Source organism: Leptonychotes weddellii, chromosome 8 (genome assembly GCF_054177405.1).
Source record: "Leptonychotes weddellii isolate Sample4059 chromosome 8, ASM5417740v2, whole genome shotgun sequence".
Classification (NCBI taxonomy): domain Eukaryota; kingdom Metazoa; phylum Chordata; class Mammalia; order Carnivora; family Phocidae; genus Leptonychotes; species Leptonychotes weddellii.
Genome location: NC_138376.1, coordinates 130,492,043 through 130,518,586, shown reverse-complemented (window position 1 = coordinate 130,518,586; position 26,544 = coordinate 130,492,043). Strand labels below are relative to the sequence as shown.

The 26,544-nt window shown below is 48.9% G+C and overlaps 1 protein-coding gene across 1 annotated transcript in view; it reads left to right on the top strand.

The window, feature by feature from the left end:
• The window catches only part of WDR27 (WD repeat domain 27), a 79,877-nt gene that overhangs the window by 12,693 nt on the left and 40,640 nt on the right, over positions 1-26,544 (top strand). Inside the window, 11 exon segments of the mRNA XM_081829390.1 lie at positions 1,365-1,443; positions 2,393-2,470; positions 4,240-4,337; positions 5,603-5,689; positions 10,312-10,317; positions 10,320-10,432; positions 11,545-11,678; positions 15,961-16,058; positions 17,362-17,483; positions 24,820-24,917; positions 25,883-25,985. Coding sequence (XP_081685516.1) covers positions 1,365-1,443; positions 2,393-2,470; positions 4,240-4,337; positions 5,603-5,689; positions 10,312-10,317; positions 10,320-10,432; positions 11,545-11,678; positions 15,961-16,058; positions 17,362-17,483; positions 24,820-24,917; positions 25,883-25,985 — 1,016 coding nt within the window.

Here is a 26,544-nt window from a genome sequence, read left to right as displayed (position 1 = left end):
AAAAAAACATTTGTATGGAAAATTACTGAAAATGACTGATTTATAGCTATCCTATAATCTAAAAATTTACATCCCTCTACTTGCAAAAAGCATATAGAAATAAGAAATATCTGTGATGAAGAATTGCTTTACTTTAATGCTTAGGGCATTTATTTAAAGAATATGCATTTACATATTCATGAACTTTATTCTAGTAATTTCAAGACCCTCTGAAAATCAAGTACACTAATGCACCTGCAACCTTATTACCTGATCCTGAAAATACTGTACTGTTGGCTTTATTTTTCTTGGAGATTTTTTTTCTCCTTCACTTGACATTGAGGTGGAGAGAGGTTTTCTGGGTCCTCTCTGGGTACAGTTTTATTTCCAGGTCTCCCCTGAGGAGCCTGCCTCCCCCCCCCCCCCCAGGGGGGATCTGCCTTGTGTAAGCCGGGATGCGTCCCCAGTTCCTGGTCACATACATGTCATTTTAGTGATTTGCTCATTAGTTTCACATGGTTTTTGATGGGAATATGGTCCAGGTTACAGGTTTGAAATGGTGTCAGAAACTGAACTAAATTTCTTTGTTTAAAAAAAAAAAAGAACTATTTTAAAAATAACTCAATATTATACAATCATCCATTTTTCTAAAGGTATTTTATACTATTGTACAGAATATTCTATTGGATACCATGTATTAAGTGCATGTAAATATAAATAATTCTGGCAGAATTTTATTTCATCTGAGAGAATTTTTGAGATTTATAAATATTTGTGGTAAGTTCATGCAATGTCAGAGTTTTTATCAGTCTGCAGTATTGTGGAAGACTTAGGTTAAAAATAGGATAATAAGTTTTATTGCCATTAAAAGGCGCTGATATAATTATGTTTTAGTGGTTTATCTTTCTTATTACTCTATCTTATGATAAAAAAGTATAAACGAGGAATTTGAGTTAAGATCATTGCTATTCTTGTTTGTAGAAAAGATGTATTTGTCACAGATTTATGGAGCAAATTGTTCCTGATAGCTGGTCTTTAGCATCCCGTGGACAGAATTTCAGACAGACTGGGCTTTGTGTGGGGCCTGTTTTTTTACACCTTGAGCTGACATCTTCATCCAGAGTATTTGAAATATGTGGCATTGAACATACTGCAATTCAGGATCATTTGAGGAATGAGAAAAACGTTGTCTTGTTGTTTTCTTATGCTTTTAATGCCCTTGATGTGACCTTCTTTGCTGGTAGTGGTTGGTTTGGCATCAGGTATGAGACCTCTTAAGTTTGTAGGTAATAACCTCATTCCATTTGTGTGAACTTTTCTGTTTTCAAGGAACTTTGTTCTTGTCATGTTCAGTATTTGCTACTTTTGACACTCATTTTATGCAGCCATGTGGAGCACCATTAAGGACCAGCCCCTGGTTTTCCACGGCAAAGTGAGGTCGTCTGGGTATGCGTCCACATCACAGTGAGTAAATGGGCTCATAGGTTGCTCATGTTGGGACATGGAGGTAGAGGGTTCAGTACACCTGAGCCCTCTTCTCCCATCCTCCTTCATCTGGGCCCCAGCCCCTCCTCAGCACCCAGGGGTCTTGTGGATCCTGCGGCAAATGCAGGGCCCCTGGCCGTGGCACACGGCCGGGCCACCCTCTCCTGCCCCTTGTCCTGATGGCTCTGGGCGTGGCCTGATGCAGAGTGTGCTGCTTGCTCCGAGAGGCTTGGATGCAGGTGTGGGGTGGGAGTGTGGCTGTCCAGCATGCATCCCTGGGGCTCGTAACTCTGTGTCCCAGAATCTCTGGGGTCTTGTTTCTTCATCTGAAAAACAGGCCAGCACCAGGTGACTGTTCAGCTACTGCCAATATTCGATAATTTGATTTTATTAAAGGGAGGATTCAGCATTACTTCCGAGTGATTTCACTTCTATTTCTGAGTAGGTTCACAAATAACGTCTGTAAATGCAGTTCAATTTCTGTTGTGATCCTATGCTGTCATTCTCCAAAAGGAGACACTGGGGCGCCTGGGTGGCTCAGTTGGTTAAGCGACTGCCTTCAGCTCAGGTCATGATCCTGGAGTCCCGGGATGGAGTCCCGCATCGGGCTCCCTGCTCGGCAGGGAGTCTGCTTATCCCTCTGACCCTCCTCCCTCTCATGCTCTCTGTCTCTCATTCTCTCTCTCTCAAATAAATAAATAAAATCTTTAAAAAAAAAAAAGAGACACTGTCCCAAGAATGCCACTGCAGATGTGTAAGTGGGAGGGAAGTTGTTACAGTTGAAGTAATTGAATGTTCAGTGTATTTCCAGCATGGGGCACTGAAGCATTAATATATTTAAATATATATGTATATTTTGCTGCAAATACAGGTCTCTTAAGAAGCTTGGAACTGTAGTCTTTGAGGGTAATGTGTTTGCTTTCCACAGCGTGACTCTGTTCTCACCAAAGACCAACACCAGGAGCAGCGGTGACCGCTCTTTACCACGTAGGGCCCGTCACAGGTGGTACGTTACTAGTTTGCCCGAAGTAAATGTGTAATTTGGAGAGACCCTTTGAATACTCTAAGTGAATTTGTTCCAAACGGGTGTGCGAGCTTGTGAGTCTGCGTGTACGTATGGGCACATGTGCTTCAATCACTTGTATATACATGCCCTTTTGGTCACATTCAGTTCTTCCTTATTAACCCTTTTTCAGGCAGGTTGCTATCTTTACCACCTTAACAACTTAGGAATATTAATTTTTGTTAAAATTCTGTTTTAGAAAGTGTTGTGGTCGATGATGGATCATTCTTGATAAGTTTGTTGGGTAATAACTGGACAGAAGAATGTGAGCAGTCCCAGGGCTGCACGCCCGAGCTGAGCGCATGGACTTGGACGTGCTTTTTGTCCCGTGGGTGCTGCGCAGGACACGGTGTGCGGGACCGTGGCCAGTCCTGCCGGTCCCCAGGCCCCGTGTTCCTGGACGGGAAGGTGTGGGGGGGGCCCTCCAGGACCCTCCCCGTCCCACACTTGGAGATGACCTCATCTGGACAGAGATTCCAGGCTGTGGTGTTGAAATGTCACTTGCTCTCGTCCACAGCACAGAGAATGCTGGTTTTACCCAGTCTTGTGACGTTTCTCCTATGTCCTGATGCTCTTCCTGCCCTTCTCTGCTGCTCCTGTGTCAGCGGGTCATGGATGGCAGGGTCGTGACCCCAGCAGGGGCCCTCAGACCCTGTGATCCTCAGACCAGTGGTTGGGGACGGAATGCAGCACCAAGAGCCATGCTCAACTCTGATCTTCTTGGTGACTTTTTCCTACAGGAACCCAGCTCTCCAGACAGAGCCGGTGGTCTTTGATGGGTTTCTGGCCTGGGGGGCATTCTGTTGAGGGGTTTCAGTGAGAGGAGGACCCCAAACAACGTCCCAGACACAGGCCAGTGTTCCTCAGGGAAAGGCTCCTCCAAACACCTACCAGATTTCACTCTGGACAGATGGTGCTGCCTGGGGCAGGCTCGCAAGGCCAGTCTTTCCAGCTTGTACGGCCTCTAAAGGTGTGAATAAATGTGTAACTTGTCACCAGTAACTTCCAGCTTTTACAACAGCCTGTCTTCACAGCTACTTTCTTTTTCTGCCCTTGCTGTGTGCCTGGCGCCTTTCCACATTCCCCGAAGCGTGCAGCAACGCTGCGTGACAGGTGGTTCCGCTGAGGTGGGAGGGCTGTGGGGGCCACATGGGCACCAGGGAGGAGGCCTGTGGCCTTGCTGCCGCTCAGAGGCTGCCAAACCAGATGCTGAACGTGAACACTGAGGAGATTTTGCCTCAAGAGATGGATGCCTTCAGTGGGAGGACCCACTCCACCCAGCCTGCCCCTGCGCGGGTCCCGGCCATCGGTCCTTTCCCGCAAGCCGCCATGGTCTGGCTCACAGCCTGGGGATGTGGTTATTCTCACGGCAGATATAAGCCATCTATAGATTACTAGAGAACTTAGTATGATGGCCGCCCACAGAGAGTGCGAAACCGGGAAGTGCAGGATGTCTTCTCTCGCCAAGTCCTCACAGAGTCACTTCAGTGTATGGTGAACATGAGCAATCCTTGACAGTTTGTACTGAAAATGGAGCAGAAGTGCATTTTACAGAGTTATTCATGGCTCTGTGTGTATTTATATGTATTTAAGTTGGATAGAATGAAATTGCACATGTAAATAGGGGAGAATCCACCATTTCTAGTCCGTTGTTTTATTTCTCATCTCACTTTGAACTCTCTCGATTTTCATCTTTCTGATGTTCCTTCCAGTAAGGAATACCCTTTGGAGAGTTCTCCGCCAACCAAAGTCCACAAGCAGCATGTCCTCGCGCACGGGCCGGCCGCTGCGAGCTGCGTCCAGTACTCAGGTACGCCATGCCGGAGGCCGCCCTTCGCTGTGTTTCCAAGGGTCCCTCAACTGCCACTGTTCCATCGTAAATAGAGCTTTAAAAATCTTGGTTGCGTGAAGTTTTCTGGCATTGTTTGAGTCTGGATTAAAATCAAAGCTCACATTGCCCTTGAGTGTACTGGCATTAGGGCATTCCCGCTCGCGCCGGCCACTGCTGTAGACGGGAGCTCCTGGATTTGGAATTGGAGGCTCGGCCAGATCTGTGCTGTGTGTGTGTGACCCTCTCCTCTGTAGTGTTGGAGGGAGCCGCGAGGGGGTGGGGGGCTGGTTCGCAGACGGTGGAGGAGACTACTCAGGGCGGATTACCTCAGTGTCCTCTGTGGTCACCGTCCCTCCTCAGATGGAGCCTCTCCTGCAGGCCCAGTGCGTCTTGGGCTGGTGATGGCCATGTTCTCTCAAGCGCATTGAAATGCCTCTGCCAGACTCTTTTCTGGGCCTTCAGCATTTTTCCTAAGTGAGTTTGCAGGAAGTGGGGAGCAGCTCCCGTCCAGGTGGCTCTGCGATCTGAGCTCTTTGTTCAGAAGCACACGTTGTTTCTGGTTTCTAGACATACCTAGAGGTGAGAAGATGTGTTTGCCCTCAGTCCGGTGGCTAGAAGGCCACCCCTCAGCATTTTGAGGGCATTCCTGCAGGTTTCATTACTTCCAACTATGCGAAGTTCCCTTCGTTTTTCATGTAAGTTTAGCCAAAGCATGTTTGAGTGATTTTGGGAAATAAGATACATAGTATCATCAGTAAAGTACCTTTGTGGTGTGAGATGGTCTTGCTTATTTATGATCATGTGATTGTATGATATGATTAGAAATAAAGTAGGAGCTCCGCGAGTTGGAAAATCTTGGGGGGGTGTCTGTAACTTAGTTCTGCCCTGTGTTAGGGATAGGTTTAAATATTCTTGTGTAGCTGAATACTATGTGTCTTAAAATCTGTTGATGGGAGGCAGGGTGCCCTGGGGTTTAGGGTTCTCTGGGTTCAGAACCCCATGCTGACTCTGACTAGCCCTGTGGCTCCTAACTCCCAGGTCCTCTCTAAAGGACATCCTGGGGGATGCCACCTGGTGGACCCTCAAAGTGTGGTGGTTAGCCATTGAGCAAGTGCTGTTTTAGGTTCCCTCACAACCTGACAAAACGAACGTCAAGTTAACTACAGATTCTATATTTACCTGTTGCAAGTGTGACTCCTGTGAGCTGTGATCTTACAGGGATATCTCTTACCGTGTTTAAGCAGGGGATGGATGGTGGCTCGCCTGTGGCTTAGCCAACCACTCGCTGGTCTTCCGTGCTGATCTCATTGGGACACCTGCTGTTTTTTCAGGTATGATATGTGTTAATTTTAGTTACTATACATTTATGGATGGGTCTCCTTTCGGTCCTGGGTATCAATTGCTCTTCTCTTTAAGATCAGACTGGAGTAGAACTAAGGCTTGCATGGAGGTTTAGCAAACCAGATTGGCCCCACTAAACTGGGCAGAAGGGGTGTAACCAGGAAGGCCAGGCTGCAGGGGTTCTGTCGCAGTGCCCCATGGTCAGGGAACTAAGCTTCTACGAAGTTGCTGGGGGGGGGCAAAGTCAGATCTTACAGACATGACTAAAGCGCGTTTGGAAAATTAGGAGGGTTTGTACACAGACATTTTTATAAACGTAACGAGGTGAGGATGTTTCTCGGGTGAGTAGATTTGAGGTGAGGGCAGAGGTGTTGGAAGTCTTGCTGTTGTAGCTTCCTGACAGATTCTGAGCTACCCCCACTCTCGGTCAGGCTCCTGGAGCCTCTCACTGCAAGGCTCACACTTCGCAGATATTTTAGCAACAACAAAAACACAAAAAAATCCCCAGAAATGCTACCAGTCCAAGTGTTTCTGTGAAGTAGAGGAGGGGGCACCTGGCGGAGGGGGTGAGGCACAGACATGGTGGGTGGAGGGGGGCAGGAGCATGCTCCACAGTGTTCCTCCAGACTCGGGTACCTCCAGAGTCTACAACGGGCCTCCTGACAGCATTGGGGGGCCTTCTGGAGGGTGGCTTCCTGGCCCAGAGCCACATCATCCCCTACGCTCCGTGGCTCCTCCTGGCTTCAAACTGTTGTTCTGAAGGCTCCTGTTAAGGCACCTTGCATGTGCCCGGGATTCCGCCTGGGTGTCTTTCTATCACTCAACAATTGATAGAAATGGCAATTACATTGGATGTGGATGTTTCTCTGTTTTATTGCAGGAATAGGACTTGTGGCTGAATTCAGATAATGCAGGAGATGTTCAAACTTGCCTTTTAAAAAAGTGCCCTGTTTGTGTTTTAGGGAAAAGTGTCATTCTTACCCACCCCACCTGCTCTAGGACACCATTCCGCCTTGTACTGCTGGGTTACTAGTCATACGGTTCAACTTTGAAAATACGATTGCTTTCTCCACACTTGACACAAAAGGCAGGAAAATGGGCGCTTTAATATTCATCACAATCTAGGACAAAAGAGGCCAGTATAATCTGGGTATTTTGTTGTGGTTAAAATTAGATGCTAAGTTAGAATCCCCTCCTAGAGAACTCAGGACTGGGTCCCAGGAGAGCACAGCCAGCTGTGCATCCCAGCTTGAAAGCCAGTGGTCACAACTGCACTGAATTCAATAAGGGCTTCATGTTTGTGCTTTCGAATGTGGAACGCCGCCCATCACACCTTGTCCAGCACAAGCATCGTGGGGACCCTGCTTCCGTCCCTCAGCGCATGCTGGGCACAGAGCAGATGCTTGAGGACACGGGTGGACGGATCTGAGCACATTGCAGGAGGATGTGCCCAGGGCTGAGGGGTGTAAGAGTGGAATTCTGGGGCCAGCCCCTTCACAAGATTAAATTTAGTTAAGATTTTATTAAATATTATGGAGTTGCTTAAAAACCAATTCTGAAAAAAGGGTGGACTTGAGCTCAGAACATCTTGCTTCCTGGTGTTAAGTTCTCAGTCTGCTTGATCTCGGCCACACTCTTGCCATCCTGCGTTCCTTCTCTGTGGCGTCGGGGGTCACACACCTCAGGCCAGGCCCTGGCCCCAGGGAAGGAGAGGACTCAGATGTGTCTTGTGTCCTGTTCGTTCTGTTCCTGAGGTTTATCCCCGCAGTGTGCACGCTGCAGGGGAACCTGCCATCCAAGGTGCGAGGCCGTCAGTGTGGTTCAGTGAGAAGGCAGTGTGTGCAGCATGGAGCCGAGCTGAGAGGAGGAAGGAGGAGCCCAGCTGAGGTCCCTGCTAGGCACACAAGCCGGCTGGAACTGGGGTCCCCGCGCCAGGCCTTGCGGTCACTGCTGCTTGTGTGCAGGCTGGAGCTCGGAGGAGAAGGTCGCATAGTGTTCTCATTCGGAGTCAGAGAGGTCTGTCCCTGCCCTACCAGCTGCTGCACTGGGTGGGCTCATCGATGCCCCGGTGATGCTTGGGGCTCAGCAGAGGGGTGCCCGTTCAGGGTTTCTGCTATAAGAGCACTTCGGCCTTCTTTGGTAACTCAGCTGACCTTGTCTGGGCGCCCAGGCTCAGAATACTGGTTAGCAGGGAGGGCTGGCAGGACAGAGGAGGGTGTCCCCACTGCAGTGGATCACCACTTAATTGGGAAGAATTACACCCAGCTAAATAGTGGTGACTTCACTGCGCGTGTCCCTCTGACTCGTGGCTTGTTGGCCTCGTCACTGCCGGGTGAGGCGGTGGCGGTCTGAGCTCCCCTATGCGATGTCGAGGAAGGGAGCCACTGAGCTGGGAATACAGGTGCATCTGCAGGTGCCAGGCCAGAACAGGCAGAGCCGCCTACCTGTCACGCCCTCACCCTGGGCCTGCGGCCGGCCCAGAGCACCTGGGACGGAGTGGGTGGTCGCGGGTTCTCAGACCCACTGACCTGCAGTGAAGCGTCACAGGTGCCATCCCTGGTGTCCCCGGCCTTGCTGCTTCTCAGCAAAGCAGCGATGGTGCGTGCAGGCCTGCAGCCTGGCGCTGGGGCCTCCGTCCTTCTGGTAAAACTCCCAGAAACCTACACCAGAGGGCAGCAGAGCTGTTTCCTGGGAAATCCGGCTCTGGTTGTCCTGGGTTGCGGTGCCTACTCTATAAATCTCTCCTGCCGTCTCCACCGCTTCCCTGTTGGTTCTCTGGCGGGTCAGCCCCTCACTGTCTCCTCTGCGGTGGTCCAGCCTCAGCAAGAATGTCCTCACGGGGGCACTGGCTTCCGTGCACGTTCGGTCACAGAGTGCTTGAGCCGGAGGCTGGCACGTTCCCGGATGCGCTGCCGCGTCTGCGGGTCCCCTCTCCACCATCCGGGCCAGACGCGGGGCCCGCAGGGAAAGGCGGCTTTGCTGTGCCGCTGGGGTCCCTGGGCCCATCCCTGTGCCCCGTGTGGTACAGCGCGGTCCAGACTCCCCAGCTGTGCCGTGCGGGGGGCGCTCGCACCCCAGCCTGCCCTCTCTGTCCCTCTCCACTCCAGAAAGCCCACGGTTTTCATTTCCCCAGCGGCCTGGCTCTGCCTGTCCTTGGGCTCCTCTGCTTCCCAGCGCGGCTGGTGGCAGCAGGGGCAGGACCCTTTGAAGTGGCCTCCTGGACCTCTGATGGAGGCAGGATGCAGAGGTCAGCCTGCGTGGGAGACAGCCGGCGCCCGGTGAGAAGGGGCAGGGCTGGCCGGCGGCCTGGCGCAGTGGTGGAGCGTCCAGCTCCCGCAGGGGCGTGCGTCTGTTCTCTGCGCTGCGTGGAGCTGAGGCAGGCGGGGGACGGGCAACCCGCGCGCAAGGACGGGCTGTCCCGTTGACCTGGTGTGCGACTGCGGTAGGTGATGGACCGCGCTGGGAGTCCAACCCGCGCCTGGCCGGTCAGGCCCCGGCCCACAGCAGTGCACGCGCCCCTGAATAGGAGAGGGTGCAGCAGCGGATCACGGGGCCCGCCCCGCTGAGTCAGTGAGCCGACCTCCTGACTGCGAGATTGCGGAGGGGTCACATCAGAAGGCGCGGGTTCGCTGCCTGCCGAGTCAGGGCCAGTGGTGCTGGCAACAGAGGTCGCCCCAAGGACAGACTGCGGTTGGCACGGTGGAGCTTCTCTTTGGGTGTTTCGATAGGAAGAGAGAAGCAGGTGAGCGGTGTGTCCTCGACCCGGTGATGGGCCTGAACGTCACTCCTCATCTCCTTCCTGCACAATCCCGTGTGCTGCGGGCCCCGTGGGCCGCGTTCACGCAGCCTGTCGCTGGCGGCGCGCGGACTCCGGCGGCCCTAACGGTAGTTGGACTGTATGTGGCCGCGCGCAGCAGATCCTTCTGCTTTCCCTCAGTGTTGAGAGAGCAACGGCTCTGGAAGACGCGTCGTGGTGAAGCCCACAGACTTCCTACCTCTTATTTATTTATTTTTTAAATTTATTTGAGAGAGACAGAGATAGTGAGAGAGAGAGCACAAGTGGGGAGGAGAGGGAGACGCAGGCCTCCCGCCGAGCAGGGAGCCCGATGCGGGGCTCCATCCCAGGACCCCGGGATCATGACCCGAGCCGAAGGCAGACGCTTAACGACTGAGCCCCCCAGGCGCCCCAAGTCTACACATTTATTTATTTATTTTTAATTTTATTTATTTGACAGAGAGAGAGATAGCGAGAGCAGGAACACAAGCAGGGGGAGAGGGAGAGGGAGAAGCAGGGAGCCCGATGCGGGGCTCGATCCCAGGATCCTGGGATCATGACCCGAGCCGAAGGCAGACGCTTAACGACTGAGCCCCCCAGGCGCCCCCCTACCTCTTACAATGCTACATTTTGTGTTTCTACAGTTCGTGTTCTTTCCAAGCACAGACGCACACATAATTTTGAGCTGCGTGTTCTGAACACACGTTTTGGAAGCACCTCCTTCGCAAACCGTACTGAGCCTGAAAGGCATCCTCTGGCCCGGCGCTTTGCTCCCGGAGCGGCCGCGTCCTGCGGGCTGGAAGTCCCAGGGGCTCCGGTGTTTGTGTGTTCCGTTAGGTCACGACCGGCAGCGCGCGCCGTGTGCTGGAGCCACGACGGCCGGGGGCTGTCGTCTGCCTCCCGGGACGGGACGCCGCGGCTGAGGTCCCTCCGTGGGGCGGAACTGGCGTTGCGCGCGGTGAGGGGCCACGCCGGCCCCGGCTACGGGGTTTCAGTGCCTGGCCCTGCGGCCCCCGGGCCGGCAGTCACGGAGGCGGGCCTTCGTGGGGCCCGGGCTTGTACCCTCACCGGGAGCGTGGGAAACGGGTGAACCGCAGCTGCTACGCGCACCCACGGCGGTCAGTGCGTCAGCGTCTTCGTACGCGTGCGCGCACTCACACGTGTGACAGTCGTGCACACACACGGACACGTGTGCACTCGCACGCACACACCCTTACCTGTGAGCGTTTCCACGCGCTTAGGGGAGACCGTTTGGAGACAACGGGAGAGACCGGAGGGCGGTGGTGATGACGTCGCAGCTGAGGCGGGAGAGGGAGGTGGCAACAGGGCCGCGCCCCCGCGGGTCAGATTGTCCAAGCTGTGGTTAGCATTTACCGCCTGCGGGTGTTACTGTGAAAGGGGGTTGGGTCCTAGGAAGACTAGCCAGGGGGCGCCTGGGTGGCTCAGTTGGTTAAGCAACTGCGTTGGGCTCAGGTCATGGTCCCAGGGTCCTGGGATCGAGCCCCGCATCGGGCTCCCTGCTCGGCAGGGAGCCTGCTTCTCCCTCTCCCACTCCCCCTGCTTGTGTTCCCTCTCTCACTGTGTCTCTTTCTCTGTCAAATAAATAAATAAAATCTTAAGAAAAAAAAAAAAGGAAGACTACCAGGAAGGGAAGTCCTCAGCCCGGGGACTCTGGGACAAGGCGTTTGGGAGCAGCTTCAAGGGGACGGGTCTGCTTTAGGGTTGTTGACACTGTCGTCTCCCACATGTCGCTGACGCCTCAGAACTGTGTTCCATGGTTAATATTTATCTTTAATAAAACCCTCACTACTTAATATGCTCACTGCCAAGTATCAATTTTATTTTATTTTAAAGTTTTTAAATGGCTGGGATTCAAAATACTCATTACAGAAACATTTTAATCATGTGACATCTTTCAGAAGTAGTCGGGAAGAAGAAACAAAATGGGGAACCGGTTCTAAGGATGTGTGTCCACGTTTAGAGTGGACGTGTGTGTTGATAGGAAAGAGTCTCCGTGTGTGTCTTGTCTGCCTCTGTTACGTTGGCCATGATTACTGATTTACATTCCAGGGCAAAGATGTGTTTTCCAAGCCCGTTTGGTCCGCACAGTTTTATTACATAGACACTTTTATATTGTCGTCTTCGGGCCCCGAACTCCAGCTCCTCAAATACCACGTCGACACTTGCAAGGATGAGATCCAAAGGTGCGTAGCCTGCTCTTCGGTTCCTTTCCCTCCATGGTCGGGGGGAGCCGTGTTTCCTACTGGGTCGTATGTAAATAGAGGGTTTTCATTTACACATGTTGTGCAAAATTGAATCACCTCACCGCAAGCTGCTGGTGAGAGCCGAGGGACAGGCTTCTCCCTCCTCAGAGCTCGTCTGCAGTGCCGCACGCGGGGGCCTTGGTGTGACGAGAGGCCCCAGGGCTTCGGAACGTGGAACTCTTACCGTGGTTCAGCAACGCATCTGATTGATACTATGTGGGACGATCCTACTGTGTTTATAGTGAAGTTAAAACAGGAAATGTTTCATACACACACGCACGTGCTAAATATACAGACGGAACACCTGTTCACATCTCCCTGTGCAAATATTAACATTTGTTTTGCTTTCAAATTTTTTGAAGAAATAAAACATTATGGGGGTAATTAGTGGCCTGCCTTCCTGGGCCAGTTCCCACCCCCTCTTTCCTCTGCTTTTTTTTTTCCTTACCATGGTAAGTGTAGCTACCATCTGTCACCTTCCAGAGTACCCAGTACTGTTCACTGTATTCCCTGTGCTGCACTCCCATCCCCATGACCCATATGTCATAATCCCCTTCCCCTATTCTGCCCATCCCCCCACTGCCCCCCTGCCCCTCCCTCCTGCCAGCCACCAGTTTATTCTCTGTATGTATGAATCTGTTTCTGTTTTGTTGTTGTTATTCTTTTGTTTTTTAGGTTCCATATATAAGTGAGGTCATAGGGTATCTGTTTTTCTCTGACTTATTTCACTTAGCATAATACCCTCCAGGCCCATCCTTGTTGCACATGGCGAGGTCTCATCCGCTCTGATGGCCGATCAGTATTCCACCGTATATATATACACCTCATCTTCTTTATCCGTTCGTCCGTCCGTGGACACCTGGCTGCTTCCAGTCTTGGCTGTTGTAACTTTCCTCGTGTTGAGATTGGTGTGTTTGCTTCCCATCCATGGTTTATATTTGCTAATGCAACACACCTTTCATAATAATCAGGATTCTGTTTCTGAGGTTTAGCCGTGCCTGTGAGTGTGACTTCAGACTGTTCGCAGCAGCTGTTATGAAATTCTATACAACGGGTAGATGCCATAGCATCCTCACCCATCCTGTTGTTGCCGGAGACCCGGCTTCTTCCGACGCGCCCCATGCTCTAACCAGTGCTGTGCTGGATTTCCTTGTGCACGTGTGGACGTGGGACCGTGCGGGGTGATTTCAGACTCGTCTGCTCTGTGCCGGCAGTGAGCTGTGTGTCGTACACACAGTGAGGGTGGGTTTTGTCTTTCTCTGGAGGCTGTCTGTCCTTGCGTCCTCTCTGCAGGGGATGCCGTGCCGTCTTCCTTCCTATAACTAAGTACCTGATGGTGGTGTTTCATGTCAGCCTGGAGCTGAGCCATCTGGAGGGAGGAGGCTCACAGGCTTGAGGACTGTGTGCCGTGCTGTCCTGCTGCTTTTCACTTGATTTCCAGGTAGCAGCTCTGGCTCCAGGCGTCACATCCATATTCTTACAGCAACATGAAGGGGGAGACTGTGCTGAAGCTGGCAGGCGGCGGGCCCCTGGGAGCATCCCAGGCCCTTGGGGCTGGGACCTGCCTTAGGAACGTGCAGGCAGGGATTGTCAGAGTTTATTTATAAACTGGGCAGATTGCTGCGAGACTTCCCTCACCCATCAGACACGTTGCGTCACCCCCACATCAGCGCATCTGTGCTCTTACTGTGGGGCACGTGAGTTTGAGTGGGCTCGTGTTTCTGGAGTCTGAGCGCAGGGTCTGTCTTGCGAATCACTGTGGGTTCTGTTTCATCCCCGGTCCCTTGTGCCCATCGGGAGACCTGTGGGCAAGTTTTCAGCTTAGTAGCCTTATTGGGTAGCTTTTTAAGTGTGAAGGAGGAACACGCATGGCAGGTGCCCCCGGATCTCAGCCAGAAGATTGGCTTACTCTTAGGTCAGCCGCTTGGCCAAGAAACATGTGCTGAGGCCAGGATGGATTTGGCTCAGGTGTGATGTATCCATGGGGTCCCAGCTACTCCTGAGCAGGACGCGGGCGCCGTGGCCGAGCAGACAGCAGAGTGCCCAGGGCTCCCTGTGGCATTACCCCTGCAGCCTCCTGGCCCGTCTCCTGAGGCTGTGGTGTGGCATCATGTGCCTGCTGCGTCTTACTAGCCTGCTTTCCACTGGTGTGAGTTTGGGGCCAGGTATTAGGAACTGAATGGTTACTGGTTGTTGCAAGCCTGGTGTTTTTAATGTCTTCACATTTTTGATAATGCAGTTCCTTGGAAAGAAGTACTGTGTTTGCAGACTACTTCCGGTCCAGCAGCCAAAGCTGGGGCGTGGAGATGGCCTTCACACTGGATTCCTTCCAGGCTGGCCTCGCACGTGCTTAACATGGCCCTTTGCGAGCGGTCTGACCCTCCAGTGGGTGGTCATGCGCAACCCGGGCGTCCTCACCTCCTTCTGTCTGGGGAGATGCCCCATGGAGGTTGTTGGAGAAAGGCCCTTCCCCAGGCCTGCTGCTTGCTTGGGCTACGGCTGCCTTCCCCACTTAAACGCCCCCATCAGCTGGGGGTGGGGACTCTTGGAAACTGGAAAGGCTTCAGAGGATGGGACGCCAAACCTCACACAGGCCGCAGGCATGAGCGCCCCTCAGCAAAGCTGTCTGTCCCTCGGGCAGGGCTCCTGCCGGCCCCATCAGCGCTTGCCTTGGCCCTTCTCCCCTGCCCATCCCCTCCCTCTGAGCTGAAATGGGCATGTGGCCCACTATGTCACATGAATACCTGTGCCTTAAACGGGGACTGTCCCTTCCCCCGTTCCCACCTCACCGCCATGCCCTGTGATTTCAGCTGTGCATGTTCTCCCTTGGCTTGCGTGATCTTTCTGACGTGCCTCTCCTGGTCTGTGGTGTCCGCAGAGCCTCTCCGCGGCTCTCCCCATGAAGTGGCTGCTTTCTGCTCCATGAACCACCTACTGTATGATCCGTGCAGTTTTTCAGCAGGAATAATTTGTGGGATCTTTGCGTTGTCACTGAGCTTCCCTTCAAACCTCTCCTGCGACTCAGCTCCATCTGTCCCTCGAGTCTGTGTGGGTGACCCCCACATCGCCGTTGCCCCAGGACCTGCTGAGTCACGCCTCTGGATGCCCATCTCTGTGCCTCCCCTGCATATATGGCCCCAGGCCCCCATGCAGCACTCACTCTCCTGTGGAAGGTACAGGCTGATGGCCTGCTCATCCTCCCTCTCAGCGCCCAGCAGGCTCAAGACACGGAGCCCTCCCGGCACTTTGCCCCATCCCGCACCTGCTCCTGCCCCCCTGGGCCACCCCCAGAGATCTCCCCTGGGCCTCCCTGGGCCAGGATCACATTGTAAGATTGCTAGCGGGTTCCTTTCCTTTATAAAATTATTGTTAGGGATTCTTGAGGTCGTATGTTTATTAAACCAATACTGACTGCTTGTGTTACCCTTTAGAAAATATTAACAGCATTTGTGTTAATGGAAATATAGATAATTTATAACCGGTTGGAAGTCTTCTTAAGTATACATAATTATTTTAGAATTAGGAGAAAAATTTGCTTTCTCATAGACAAGAATGAATTATTTGGGGATTTATATGATATTTTTTCATGAAGTTTTCTTTCTTTTTTAAAAAAAATTTTTTTTATTATGTTATGTTAATCACCATACATTACATCATTAGTTTTAGATGTAGTGTTCCATGATTCATTGTTTGTGCATAACACCCAGTGCTCCATGCAGAACGTGCCCTCCTCAGTACCCACCACCAGGCTAACCCATCCTCCCACCCCCCCTCCCCTCTAGAACCCTCAGTTTGTTTTTCAGAGTCCATCGTCTCTCATGGTTCGTTTCCCCCTCCAATTTCCCCCCCTTCATTCTTCCTCTCCTACTATCTTCTTCTTTTTTTTTTTTTTTAACATATAATGTACTATTTGTCTTAGAGATACAGGTCTGTGATTCAGCAGTCTTGCACAATTCACAGCGCTCACCATAGCACATACCCTCCCCAGTGTCTATCACCCAGCCACCCCATCCCTCCCACCCCACCTCCTTTTCATGAAGTTTTCTTAAAGGAAAATTTAGAGTTTCCTAAAGGAAAATTAAGGTAGCTGACTTATTCCTTCGATGTTATAAAATATAATTATTCAGTAATATGAAAACTTTCTTCATATTCAGCTTTTTAATGGTAGAATGCTTTATTGTGGGAGAGAAACAAAGATCAATTATCTTTATTTTTCTTTCAGATATAAACAGAAGAGTAGGTGCAAATGTGTCTTCAGGCTTCCCACGACTGGTATGACAGAGATTACCAGTTTATCAGCTGTAAACGACTTCTATTCCTGTATCCTTGCCTCTGCTCTTGGTTTTCACATCCTGAGCGTCACCCTCCCAGCAAGAGCGTCTGCCGAGGGCCCAGGGAGCTCACATCTTCTGCATAATTATATGTGTAGTAATTTCATCTCAGTAGTGAAAAGAGCTTCAGCGGAAAACTAGACGTGGATGCAACAGAGCATCTAACCCAGTATTTCTGGTCTGTAGTTTATTGTATGATATGTAGTAATTTAGTACTTTTTAAAAATGAACTGCTACACCTATGGTGGGTGGTATCCTTCCATTAATGGAAGTTTGCCCCAGCTCTGTGGAGGATGGCGGAAGTTACAGCCATAATGCTGAAGATGAAATTGAGTCTTGAAGTTTATTTTTTGACTTTCTTTGGCTAGCATCATCCCTTTTAATTAAAAGCATCGATTTTGATTTATTTAGAAGAAAAGCCCTGATCTTTAGGAATTCATCTTATAAAATTTTAAGTTATTCAGAGGTCTAAGTTATGTTCTTCTGGAGAGTTTTATAGTTGAAATTCAGAAGGACTGATATAAGGTATTAGAGGTTCTAGTGTAATTAGAAATGTGATATTTTTATGCTAGACCCTTGGCTAACACACAACACAACACTTCGCAGGAATGTGTCCTTCTGAGTATTCTGGCCTTGAGTGGCGGTTTCTGCATATTTCAGTGTTAGCACTGGGTTTATTATCAAATCTGGTAATCTTTCTGCCCTATTATTTTTATTTCCATTCTGTTGATGACAGTGTTCTGGGCTGAACTTGGGAGGCTGGATAGTTCTGGTGGTCACATGAACCCTAAGTTCATCAACGGCCGCTCTTGTCCCACGTGTAGAAGTTAGCGATGCTCAGCCAGTGGAATGCCATGCTGGGAGTTGTGTGCTCTCGTGCGGCCGGCTCTGGGCAGCACTGTCCACGTTTATGGTTGCATTGCCTAGTTTTACCTTCAGACCTGTCTTCTGAGCTCAGTACCCGTAGATTCAGCTGCCGTTCCATCTCTTGATTGGGGCATTTCCTGGACACCTCGAACCTCATGTCCCTGAAGTTAGACCTCTGGGCCTCCCGCCTGGGGGTGTGTAGCACCTGGGTCTGCCCTTGTCCACGGCCCAGCAGCTCCTGCCAGATGCCCAGGACCAGAGGGGGAAGCGGGGCTGTGAGCACAGCTTCTGTGGAGCTTCAGGCGTCGTAGCCACAGTCATCCTGTGTGTCTTCCGGTGCATCCCAAAAGTCCTAACAGAATACGCGGGGCTGCTCATTCCCGGTGATGGATCGTTGAGAGGAGTTCCCTAACTGAGTCATGCAGATCTTGTGCTCACAGCCGGCCGGAACAGGACTCTGGAAGTTTTTGACCTCAATGCAGGTCGCAGCGCAGCCACAATCGTAGAAGCCCATTCACGGCCTGTCCACCAAATCTGCCAGAATAAAGTGAGTGAGCTGTCGACAGCACATATCATTTGTAAAATTGTATGTCTAAGCATTTGACTCATACAAATGCCTGATGCAAGTTTGTACCAGTGCTACCAAATTCAATGCTAATTTTTAGTTATCAGTTTTCTAAGCCTTGATGTTTGACCTTAGAAGATAGTTTAATATCATATGGAATGTTAATTTTTGTGCTTTGGTCTTTGATTGTTTCATGGGCCTATTTTTCAACTTTACTAGTAATGCATTCACACTTAAAACTTGATGGAGGGTTTGGGTGTTTCAGACACTAAAGGATTGAGTGAGTCATGTAGATCCTCCTGGAATGTGAAGCAGCCTTCAGAAATCAATAGTTTTTCTTTTTAAGAAGTACCTACTCTGTTTTGTTGGAGTAGTACTTTAAAACTACCCACAGCTGAGGGTTACAGACTCGAGATTAGAGGAGGTGCTGTTTTGACGAATTCATTGTCTCATAGTTTAGTTTAAAAGACACTTTGCAACCCAAAAGGCATCTAAGACATTGTGAACAAAACTTCTGTTTTTAAGGCTGCAACTACTTTGATATATTTGGAATGACTTTATAATGTCTTCTGAAATCTGCATTATGATTTCAAGGGAATCACTGTTCTTTGTTTTCTGGGGTTTTTTTAGAGGGAGGGAGGGGCAGAGGGAGAGAGAATCCTAAGCAGGCTCCACCCCCACCGTCACCACCATCACCAACACTATCATCCCCACCATCATCATCATCATCACCATCATCATTTTTTGTGTATGGAAAGTGGTTTGTCAACATTTCCATTATAAATCCCTATTTTCTTTTTCTTTTATTTGTTCTGTTCTTTATTTCTTTCTCGGATTTATCACAGAGCCATGAAAACTTCATCTAGATGAAACTTGGTATGAAAATCTGAAAATCTCAGTCTGATATTTATTTTTTCCATTTGGTTCCATATTTGTTTTAAATTGTTTCAGCTGGTTAAATTGGAAATACAAAATACAGTTTTGGAGTTTTAAATGCTTTTTACATACAAAAAACAAAACCCTCGTTTTAAAATAATGGTAAAGATAATTCTTTTGAACTAAACAATTTTCTCATATTTTCAAAAGAAGTCATTTCATTTTGAAAAACGATGTGATGCTGTTTTGTCTGACATCTTGGGATTTTCTATTTCCAGCCCTCTGTTCCCATTTCATGGTAGAAGACTTTTAAACCTTTTGCATTCCTTACTTTTCTCTGTTGCAGAGATTAAATAAGATAATGCAGGTAAATCTCTTAACATATTCTCAGTTCATTAAATGACAACCATTCTTCCTATTTCTTTAAATATAAATTTATGAAAGTTGGTGGGCGTTGCCTTAAAAAGTCTCTCTTCTCTGATGCACCTAATTTCACACAATCCCTTTGTTCCTGTGAGTGTTAAGGATAAATGCTCAAGGATTTGCTACTTGCAGTAGAAGATCAGAAGCTGAAGTAAGAAATTGCTTTCAAAGAAACTGTAACACAGAAGGTGGTAGGTGTGGACGTGGGTCATATTTATGCAGAGCTGACTGTGGCGAGTGCTGTCACATGAGATGAGAGTGTGGCTGCGGTCATGAGGACAGTCATTGTGTCCTGGGAAGACTGGAGAAGGCTGCATTTGACGGGGACTCTACCTTGTCACATATTATCAGACAGAACTTGATTTTAGGAGGGTTGTGAAGATACATAAAACAGACAGGTTGCCTTAGCCCAAGCAGTTAGTGAGTTTGGGCTAAGAGCCAGGTGGTTCCCGTGCCCCGTGTGTCCTCACAGCCTGACTCGCATATGTAAACCCACGGCATGAACACCACGAGTGTGCCCAGCACTGCCTGGTCAGCACCCCCTGTGCAGTCTGTCCGTCCGTCCTTCTGCCCTTGCCGCCACCCCAATCTGCTATCTCCACAAGGGTCTTCCTCAACCCGTCACACTCCCACTGCTAAATACAAGTGACCATCTCAGTGTCTTCCTTGAAATCCCCCGAGGTTCCCAGTAACTCTTGGGATAGAATCAGACTTGGCCTGCAGGCCCTTGGGGCTCTCCTGTCTCATCCCTCTGTGGACTTAGGTCTCAGGCTAGGCTTGTGCGGGAACCTGGGTTGCTGGGCCCAGGCCCTTTTCTGGTGCCATAGATGGCTTCTGTGGGATGCATTGAGCTCTGGCGACGTTTAGCTCCTGGGGGGCACTCCCCAGGACAGGAGGAGGCATCCCCCAGTGTTTGCCGTCACACTCTTACAGGTGTGCTCCCACGTGCCGGACATGATGTGCTGAGCGTGCATGAACTCCGTCCCCAGAGAGCCCTGATGCATGGATGTGGGAGCCGAGACACGCAGCGCCAGTTCCCTGAGCTGCGTCAGCAGTGATTGTGCGTCTGGCCACAGAGCTCCCGGTCCAAACCCCAGTGGGGCGCTGTGGTCTGGGGGCCTCCGTGCTGCCTCTCTGTGTCCAGGCTTGGGGCTTCCCCACATCCTGATAACGAGCCTAATGAGCAGAATTGGGATCCTGTCACTCCACGCCTGCAACACTTCACCACGGCGAGCTCTTGGGGGATGGCTGAGCCGGAGCATCCCGGTGCCTGCCCGTTTGTCCTCACCACTCTTGTGGCCTGGACCAGATGAGGACATGCAGGCACACACGCGTGCACACACATGTATGTGTGGGTGTGTGAGCATGTGTTTATCCATGTGTGCATGCATGTGTGTATATGCATATGCATTAATTAACCTAGCGACGAATTCATCTAAATGTATCTGTCAGCGAGTCTGCGCCTGGTGCCGTTGTGAGCCCTGGGGTACGTGTGTGCAGGAGTGAACTGGTACCCTTGTGCGGAAAGAAGTGGGTTCACGCAGCATCACATACCCTGTGCCCAGGCTCCTCTGGGGGAGCCTCTCTGAGCAGGTGAGGCGGGCCGCAGGTCCGTGGGGTACGGGAGGGAGCCAGGGGTGCCTTGGGAGAGCAGCGTTCAGGCCCATGTGGTGAAGCCCCAGGTGCGGGTTGTCGTCTCCGCGCCAACCGGGCTTTAGTCCAGGTACAGGGCAGCCGTCGTGAAGGCTGAGCGGGAAGGTGAGGGCCGGCGCGGATGCCTGCGTGGGTGTGCGTGCGGGAGGGGCCCAGACATGGACGTAGCGAGAGTGCGCCCCGCGGTTCGGGCTGGAAGGCCACCCCCGGGGAGGGCGCTGGTGCTCTGCAAACGTGTGGCGCTTTGTGAGTCCCCCGGTGGAGGGACGGGCTGGCGAGGGAGGGGGGTGTGCTCCCGAGCAGCAGCTCAGCTTGCGTGGATCCCGGCCCCACGGCGGGCGCTGCGCCCACAGCCGCTGCCCGGGTGCACGGCTGCTCCTTCAGCGGCAGGTGGCTTCCCGGGCCGGGCCGCAGCCGGCGCTCGGTCCGCGCAGTGCCTGCCCGGACCCGGGGACCCGGCTCGGGCTGATGCGGGAGAGGCTTGGGGCCCCCGCAGTGCTGGTGCGCGTGGGCAGGGGCTTGTGACGTAGCCTGTTTTCGGGCGCCGTGTCAGGCTGGAGGAGGTGTCCCCCTCCTGAAGGATGTGGGGGTCCCTGCGTTTTGGGGGCCCGAACGGATTCCTGGGCAGCTTCTCCCCAGACACACAGTGTGGACAGCGTTGTCAGCAGCCGGCGCAAGGCCGCTGTGGTGACGGGACGGCCTTCCCTCCTCGGGCGACACGGTGGCCACCCCGTAGGTCCCTCTCACAAAGCCTCTCGTCGTTACGGGTTTTCGTGCATTTGCTTGGGAAACTGCTTAAAGTTTCTTCTCCATTAAGTAGCAGCGTAGGTAATGACCAAACAGTAGCCCGATCTACCTCAAATTGATGTGGCCTTCCAGGGATGACTGTGATATTTTGGGGATCATTGTGGGGTGCTCTTGGATGAGAGGTGTTGTATTAGGAAAAATAGTCCTGAGGTTTTTTACTGGGAAAATAACTGGTTTTACTTCCTGAAAATACACTTCTGAATGGCATATGGTGGGAGGGAAGGGAAGGAGTGTAAGGTTCCAGACGCTTACACTGTGTTCTAATAGCTTGTTTTTCTAAACTTCTCTTAAATTTTTGTTCAGTTCACAACATACATCAAAGTGTTCTGACCAACCGCAGTCATATGGGAGCTGCTACCCAGGAACGCTCATGTAATACAAATCCTAACTGGCCCGAATGCCCTATTTCCAGTAAAACATAAAATAGATCATTCCGAAGTCACACACCAGTAATGCTCTTTTTGCAAGCATCCCACGCACAGTCTGAAAACCACCTCTTCCGGGGATTGCCCCGCGATCGTTGTTGGAGAAGCAGACTGTCTAATTTTATCACATTCACAAGAGTACATCAAAAATTGAGTGCCATATTTTCCTATTTTTAAATTGTGTTATATCATTAAGTGGTTTATTTTTACAATGAAAATACATAAATCTTTTATGATTTACTGATCTCTTTAAAAATCATAGCTATTGTTTTTTCTGTATATATAATAAAAACTTGACTATTACTTTTTTCTACGCCTGAATAAGATATATGCATTTTTATGATGTAAATACACAATGCTATATAGCTAATTTGAATTGAAAAATTAAATATGTAATGGTTTAAATAGTTTTCTAATGAAAACATTTCATCACACAGAAAACTTCAGGTTTTCAGCAGTAATGGTCAGTGAAATCCATATGATTGCCTTAAGATATATTACTTTATTATCTTTAGATCTTGTATTTTTTTTTTTTTTAAAGAGATGAAATGCTTGTGGGGACAGACACAATTTTGCTCTGTATGTTTCTGTCTCATTCTTCTTTGATTACCACAACTGAATTTGGTGTGACTCCCAAGTACGCATCAAAATACGTTCTGGACTGTGTGATGGCAGCAAACTGTTCATATCTCTGTGCTACCTGATTTTTATTCACATTGTAGGAATGAATTTAACCCATCTTTATGCCTTTGCAATGTGAAGCCTTTGCAGTGAAGCCACTGCAATGCCTTTGCAGTGAAGCCTATGAATTTCCCTCTGAGTACCACTTTAGTTGCCCTGTACCGCTTGGAGCAGGTGCTATTTTTATTATTCAGTAGTAAACATTTTCTAATTCCCATTAGGACTTTTTTTAACCTAGACTTTATTTAGATGTGTGCTTTTAGGCTTCTACATGTATGAGCTTGTTTTTGGTAAACTTTCTGTTACTGATTTCTGATTTTATGGCATTGTGTTTGGAGCACGTGATCTATATGGCACTGATTCTCTTCTACCTGTTGCGATTTTTGTATCTATTGAGAAACTTGGCTGTGTGGTTGATTTTTATGAGTATCATATATGTGTGCGTGAAAAGAATATGTTCTCACCCACCACTGGGTACATGTTTGCATAGATGTCTATTGACCCAACCTTATTAATTGTATTCAAATTATTCAGGTTTCCTAATTTTTTGTACTCTCGATTGTTTTTTTTTAATTAGAGAAATGTATTAATACCTCTCCCTGTGATTGTAATCTTGTCAATTTCTTCTTATAATTCTATTAATTTTTGCTCCGTATAATTACAGGCTGTGTAATTGGGCATATTTAAGTCAGACTTCTTACGTTTTCATTGCAGTGTTCCTTTTATAATATCTATAAACTATTTTTAATGAGGTCTTATTTGCCTTGTATCTATTTTTTCTAGTACTTTTGCAATCAATCTTGCCTTCTTTTATTTAGTATATGCTATTTTTCTCCCACCCTTCACATTCAGCCTTTAAAAGTGATTTTTTAAAAAAAAATTTATTTATTTGAGAGAAGAGAGAGAAAGGGAGCATGAGTGAGGGGAGGAGCAGTGGGAGAGGGAGAGGCAGACTCCCTTCTGAGCAGGGAGCCTGATGTGGGGCTCAGTCTCAGGACCCTGGGACCATGACCCGAGCTGAAGGGCAGACGCTCAACTGACTGAGCCACCCAGATGCCCCTAAAAATGATGTTTTTAGTGTTTTTCTTGAAATCCAACTAAGAATCTCTTCTTTTTTTTAACTTGTTGAGTTTAGTCTGTTTACAACTGGTATGCTTACTCACACATTTGATCTTATTTTGTGCATTCTCTTCTACATTAAAAAAAAAAACTTCTGTATTTTCTATTTATCATGGATTTTCTTTGCGTCTTCATTTCTTCTTCCTTAGCCTCAATTGGATTGATTGAAAAAAGGTTTTAATTCTCTTTTTATCCCTGTGAATGCTTTTGGTTTTTTACTGGTTAACTTCAAGAAACTAGCAATTTTGTAAGGTATTGTAACTCTGCCTTTCTGTTAAACTCGATCTGTGTCTCATTCCTAGACTCAGTGCCTTGCAAAGTGCTCAGTGTTTAGTGGATGATCTCTGGATGTTTGTTTTATGTCTGTTGAATTGTTTGGATGGTATGAGTTATCAAGGTGTCTTGACCTTGTGCTCGTTTGTGGACTGCTAAGCTATGTTGAATTGGTAGCTCGGTGGCTATGAGTGGATTCCTCTGTGTCGTGTTTCTCACCTGAAATGGGTATAAAATAGTTTACATCTCATAAGTTTGTTAAGAGGATGAAATGTTCAGTGTTCAGAATGCTGTTGGCACAGAGTTAAGACTCTCTCTGTTAGTTTGCTATTGAGTCTATGTACACCTTCATTTCCTATTTGTAACTGAAGAACAGCCTCGAGGTATGTGCACACTGTGAGGGTACGTACTTTCAGATGTACTTCAGTATATTTTTCTTAATAATTTGGATATTCTTGGCATGGAAGGAAGATGGACATTGTCATGAACCATAATTATGTAATGTTTGGGTCCAAAAATGGTTCTGTAGGTGGAGTGCAGTTCAGCTCCTTCCAGGAGATATTTTAAGTCGCTGCGGCCTTCTGACTGCAGCATGAGGGGAGGTGATGATCAGATCAGAGGCAGGTCCTCAGAGGGACCCCAGCCAGGGCCTGCACGGAGGCCTTAGGGTTTGATAACTGGCAGATTAATAATTGACCTCAAACTTCAAATGCCCCATTCAGGGCATCTTTCAGATAATTTATTGAAGCTGGATTATGATCTATATTTAAAAATAAATTCTGGTATATTCATATTGTAGTCTTTTGATCTTTTATTGTACTTTTATAATTCTTGGTGGCATTTCATATATAGAAAACATACACTTCCTAAGGTCAAAATGTACCATTAGTAATTATTCATAAGGAAGTTTTTGGAGGCCAATTCTGAAATTGTTATAAATAAGAAAAAAACCTCGTGTCAGTTTCTTACTTTAGATTCACTGTTGTTAGATAGCGTCAGTATAATGTTTATTAATTCAGCCTTTAAAGAACACATCTTGTTTCCTCCCCTTACAATTCTAGGGACCAGCATTCACGACCCAACAGCACCAGCTTTATAACCTTTTCGCCACCACAGCCACTGGGGATGCCAGAAAGCTGTGGGACTTGCGAACCCTGAGGTAAGGCCCGCCCTGGCCTGCAGGGGGCGCACGAGACATGCTTCTGTTAACAGCTCCTGAGGCACGTGGCCTTAGTGTCTGTACACTCAGTTTGATCTCTTTTTTCCAAATACAACAAGGTTGTGGTGAACCTACTCATGCTGAGCCATCTAAGAAGAGTATGATTTATACACAGAACAGGTCACACCAATTTGGAGTGCTAACGTAAAGGGTGCTGGTCTTTGCTAGGCTTGTGCCTTGTGACCCCTGAGGGTCAGATATGCACAGGGAGGTAATGAGATGCTCATAAACTACAGTGATGCAAATGCATATATGTGTATGTTCCTGTTCTCTAAAAAAGATAATTCTGTTATGGGGAATAATCACTGAATATATAACGTAGATAAAAAAGTATCATCAATATTTGTGCGTACGCACACTTACAGACGGCAAGGGCGGGATGAACAGTGTCTCTGCTCTCCTCTGTAATCGCTAAGTGAATACAAAAGCCCCTCTGATGTGTGAGGGCGTGTTCCCTGAGCCCTCTCCAGGTGGGGCTCTGTTTGGCATCGTGGACCCCCTGGAGCCCAGCCATGTGCTGGTCAGCGCTTGCGAAGGCTCTCCTTGGGCAGCTCTGGCCATCCCCAAATAGGAGATTTTCTGGGGAAAACCAGCATCAATAAACAGGTTGTATGTAACACTTTGTAGCAAGTTGGTTGAGGCACCAGCCTTGTTAGAGTGTTGCACCTCCCAGAAGTCTTTGAATCACTGATCCAAATAATTTATCATTTGAAAACGTTTGTTCTATATTTTTAAAGATCTTCAGAATGACCTGCTTGCCTTTAATTACTCACACGTGAGCATGCTATCTCAGTGCTGGTTTGCTCATTGTTGGGAAGACAGGCTACAAGTCAGTGTCTTTGCCCTAATTTGTGTTAAAAATAAAAAATCATTTTTTTCTCCTGATGTTTCTTCCTTTCCTATAGATGCGAGTGCTGTTTTGAAGGACATCCAAACCACGGATACCCACGTGGGACTGCTTTCAGCCCTTGTGGACGCTACGTGGCTTCTGGCGCGGAGGACAGACATGTAAGTGCCGTTGCGGTGTGTCGGTTGGTCTTCAGTCATGAGACCCTAGACTCATTCTTGTGGAAACTGGTTAATGTTGTCGCACAGGAGGATAAAAATCTGTTTTAATGAGAATAATGTGTACACTATGAAAGACCCTCATGCATTAATTTTGGTGAGGCATGATTATTTTTAACCCCAGTCACACGTTAGTTTATTTCTTTATTCATTTATCAATCGTTGCACAAATTGCCTCTCATGTAGGAATTGCTGCATGCTGCATTTTCTGTGAATCACCAGGTAACAACACTAATGAGTAAAATACCAGATCAAAGTATTTAACTGGGAGTCTTCCTTTTTGATATCTTAGGGAACAATGTACTTATTTTATTATTATTTTTAACCTTCCAAAGAAGTGCCTTTATTTATTCACAGGGCTTAGGAAGGGAAAAGGCTCTAGAAAAAGGGAATTTCAGAATAGGCCCTGGTGCAGGGAGGACTTGGCAGGGTCCAGGCTGCCGTCTCCTGTGCTTCCTGGTGGTCACTGCCTGGTCGTGAGGACGTCCCGCGTCTCTCGGTG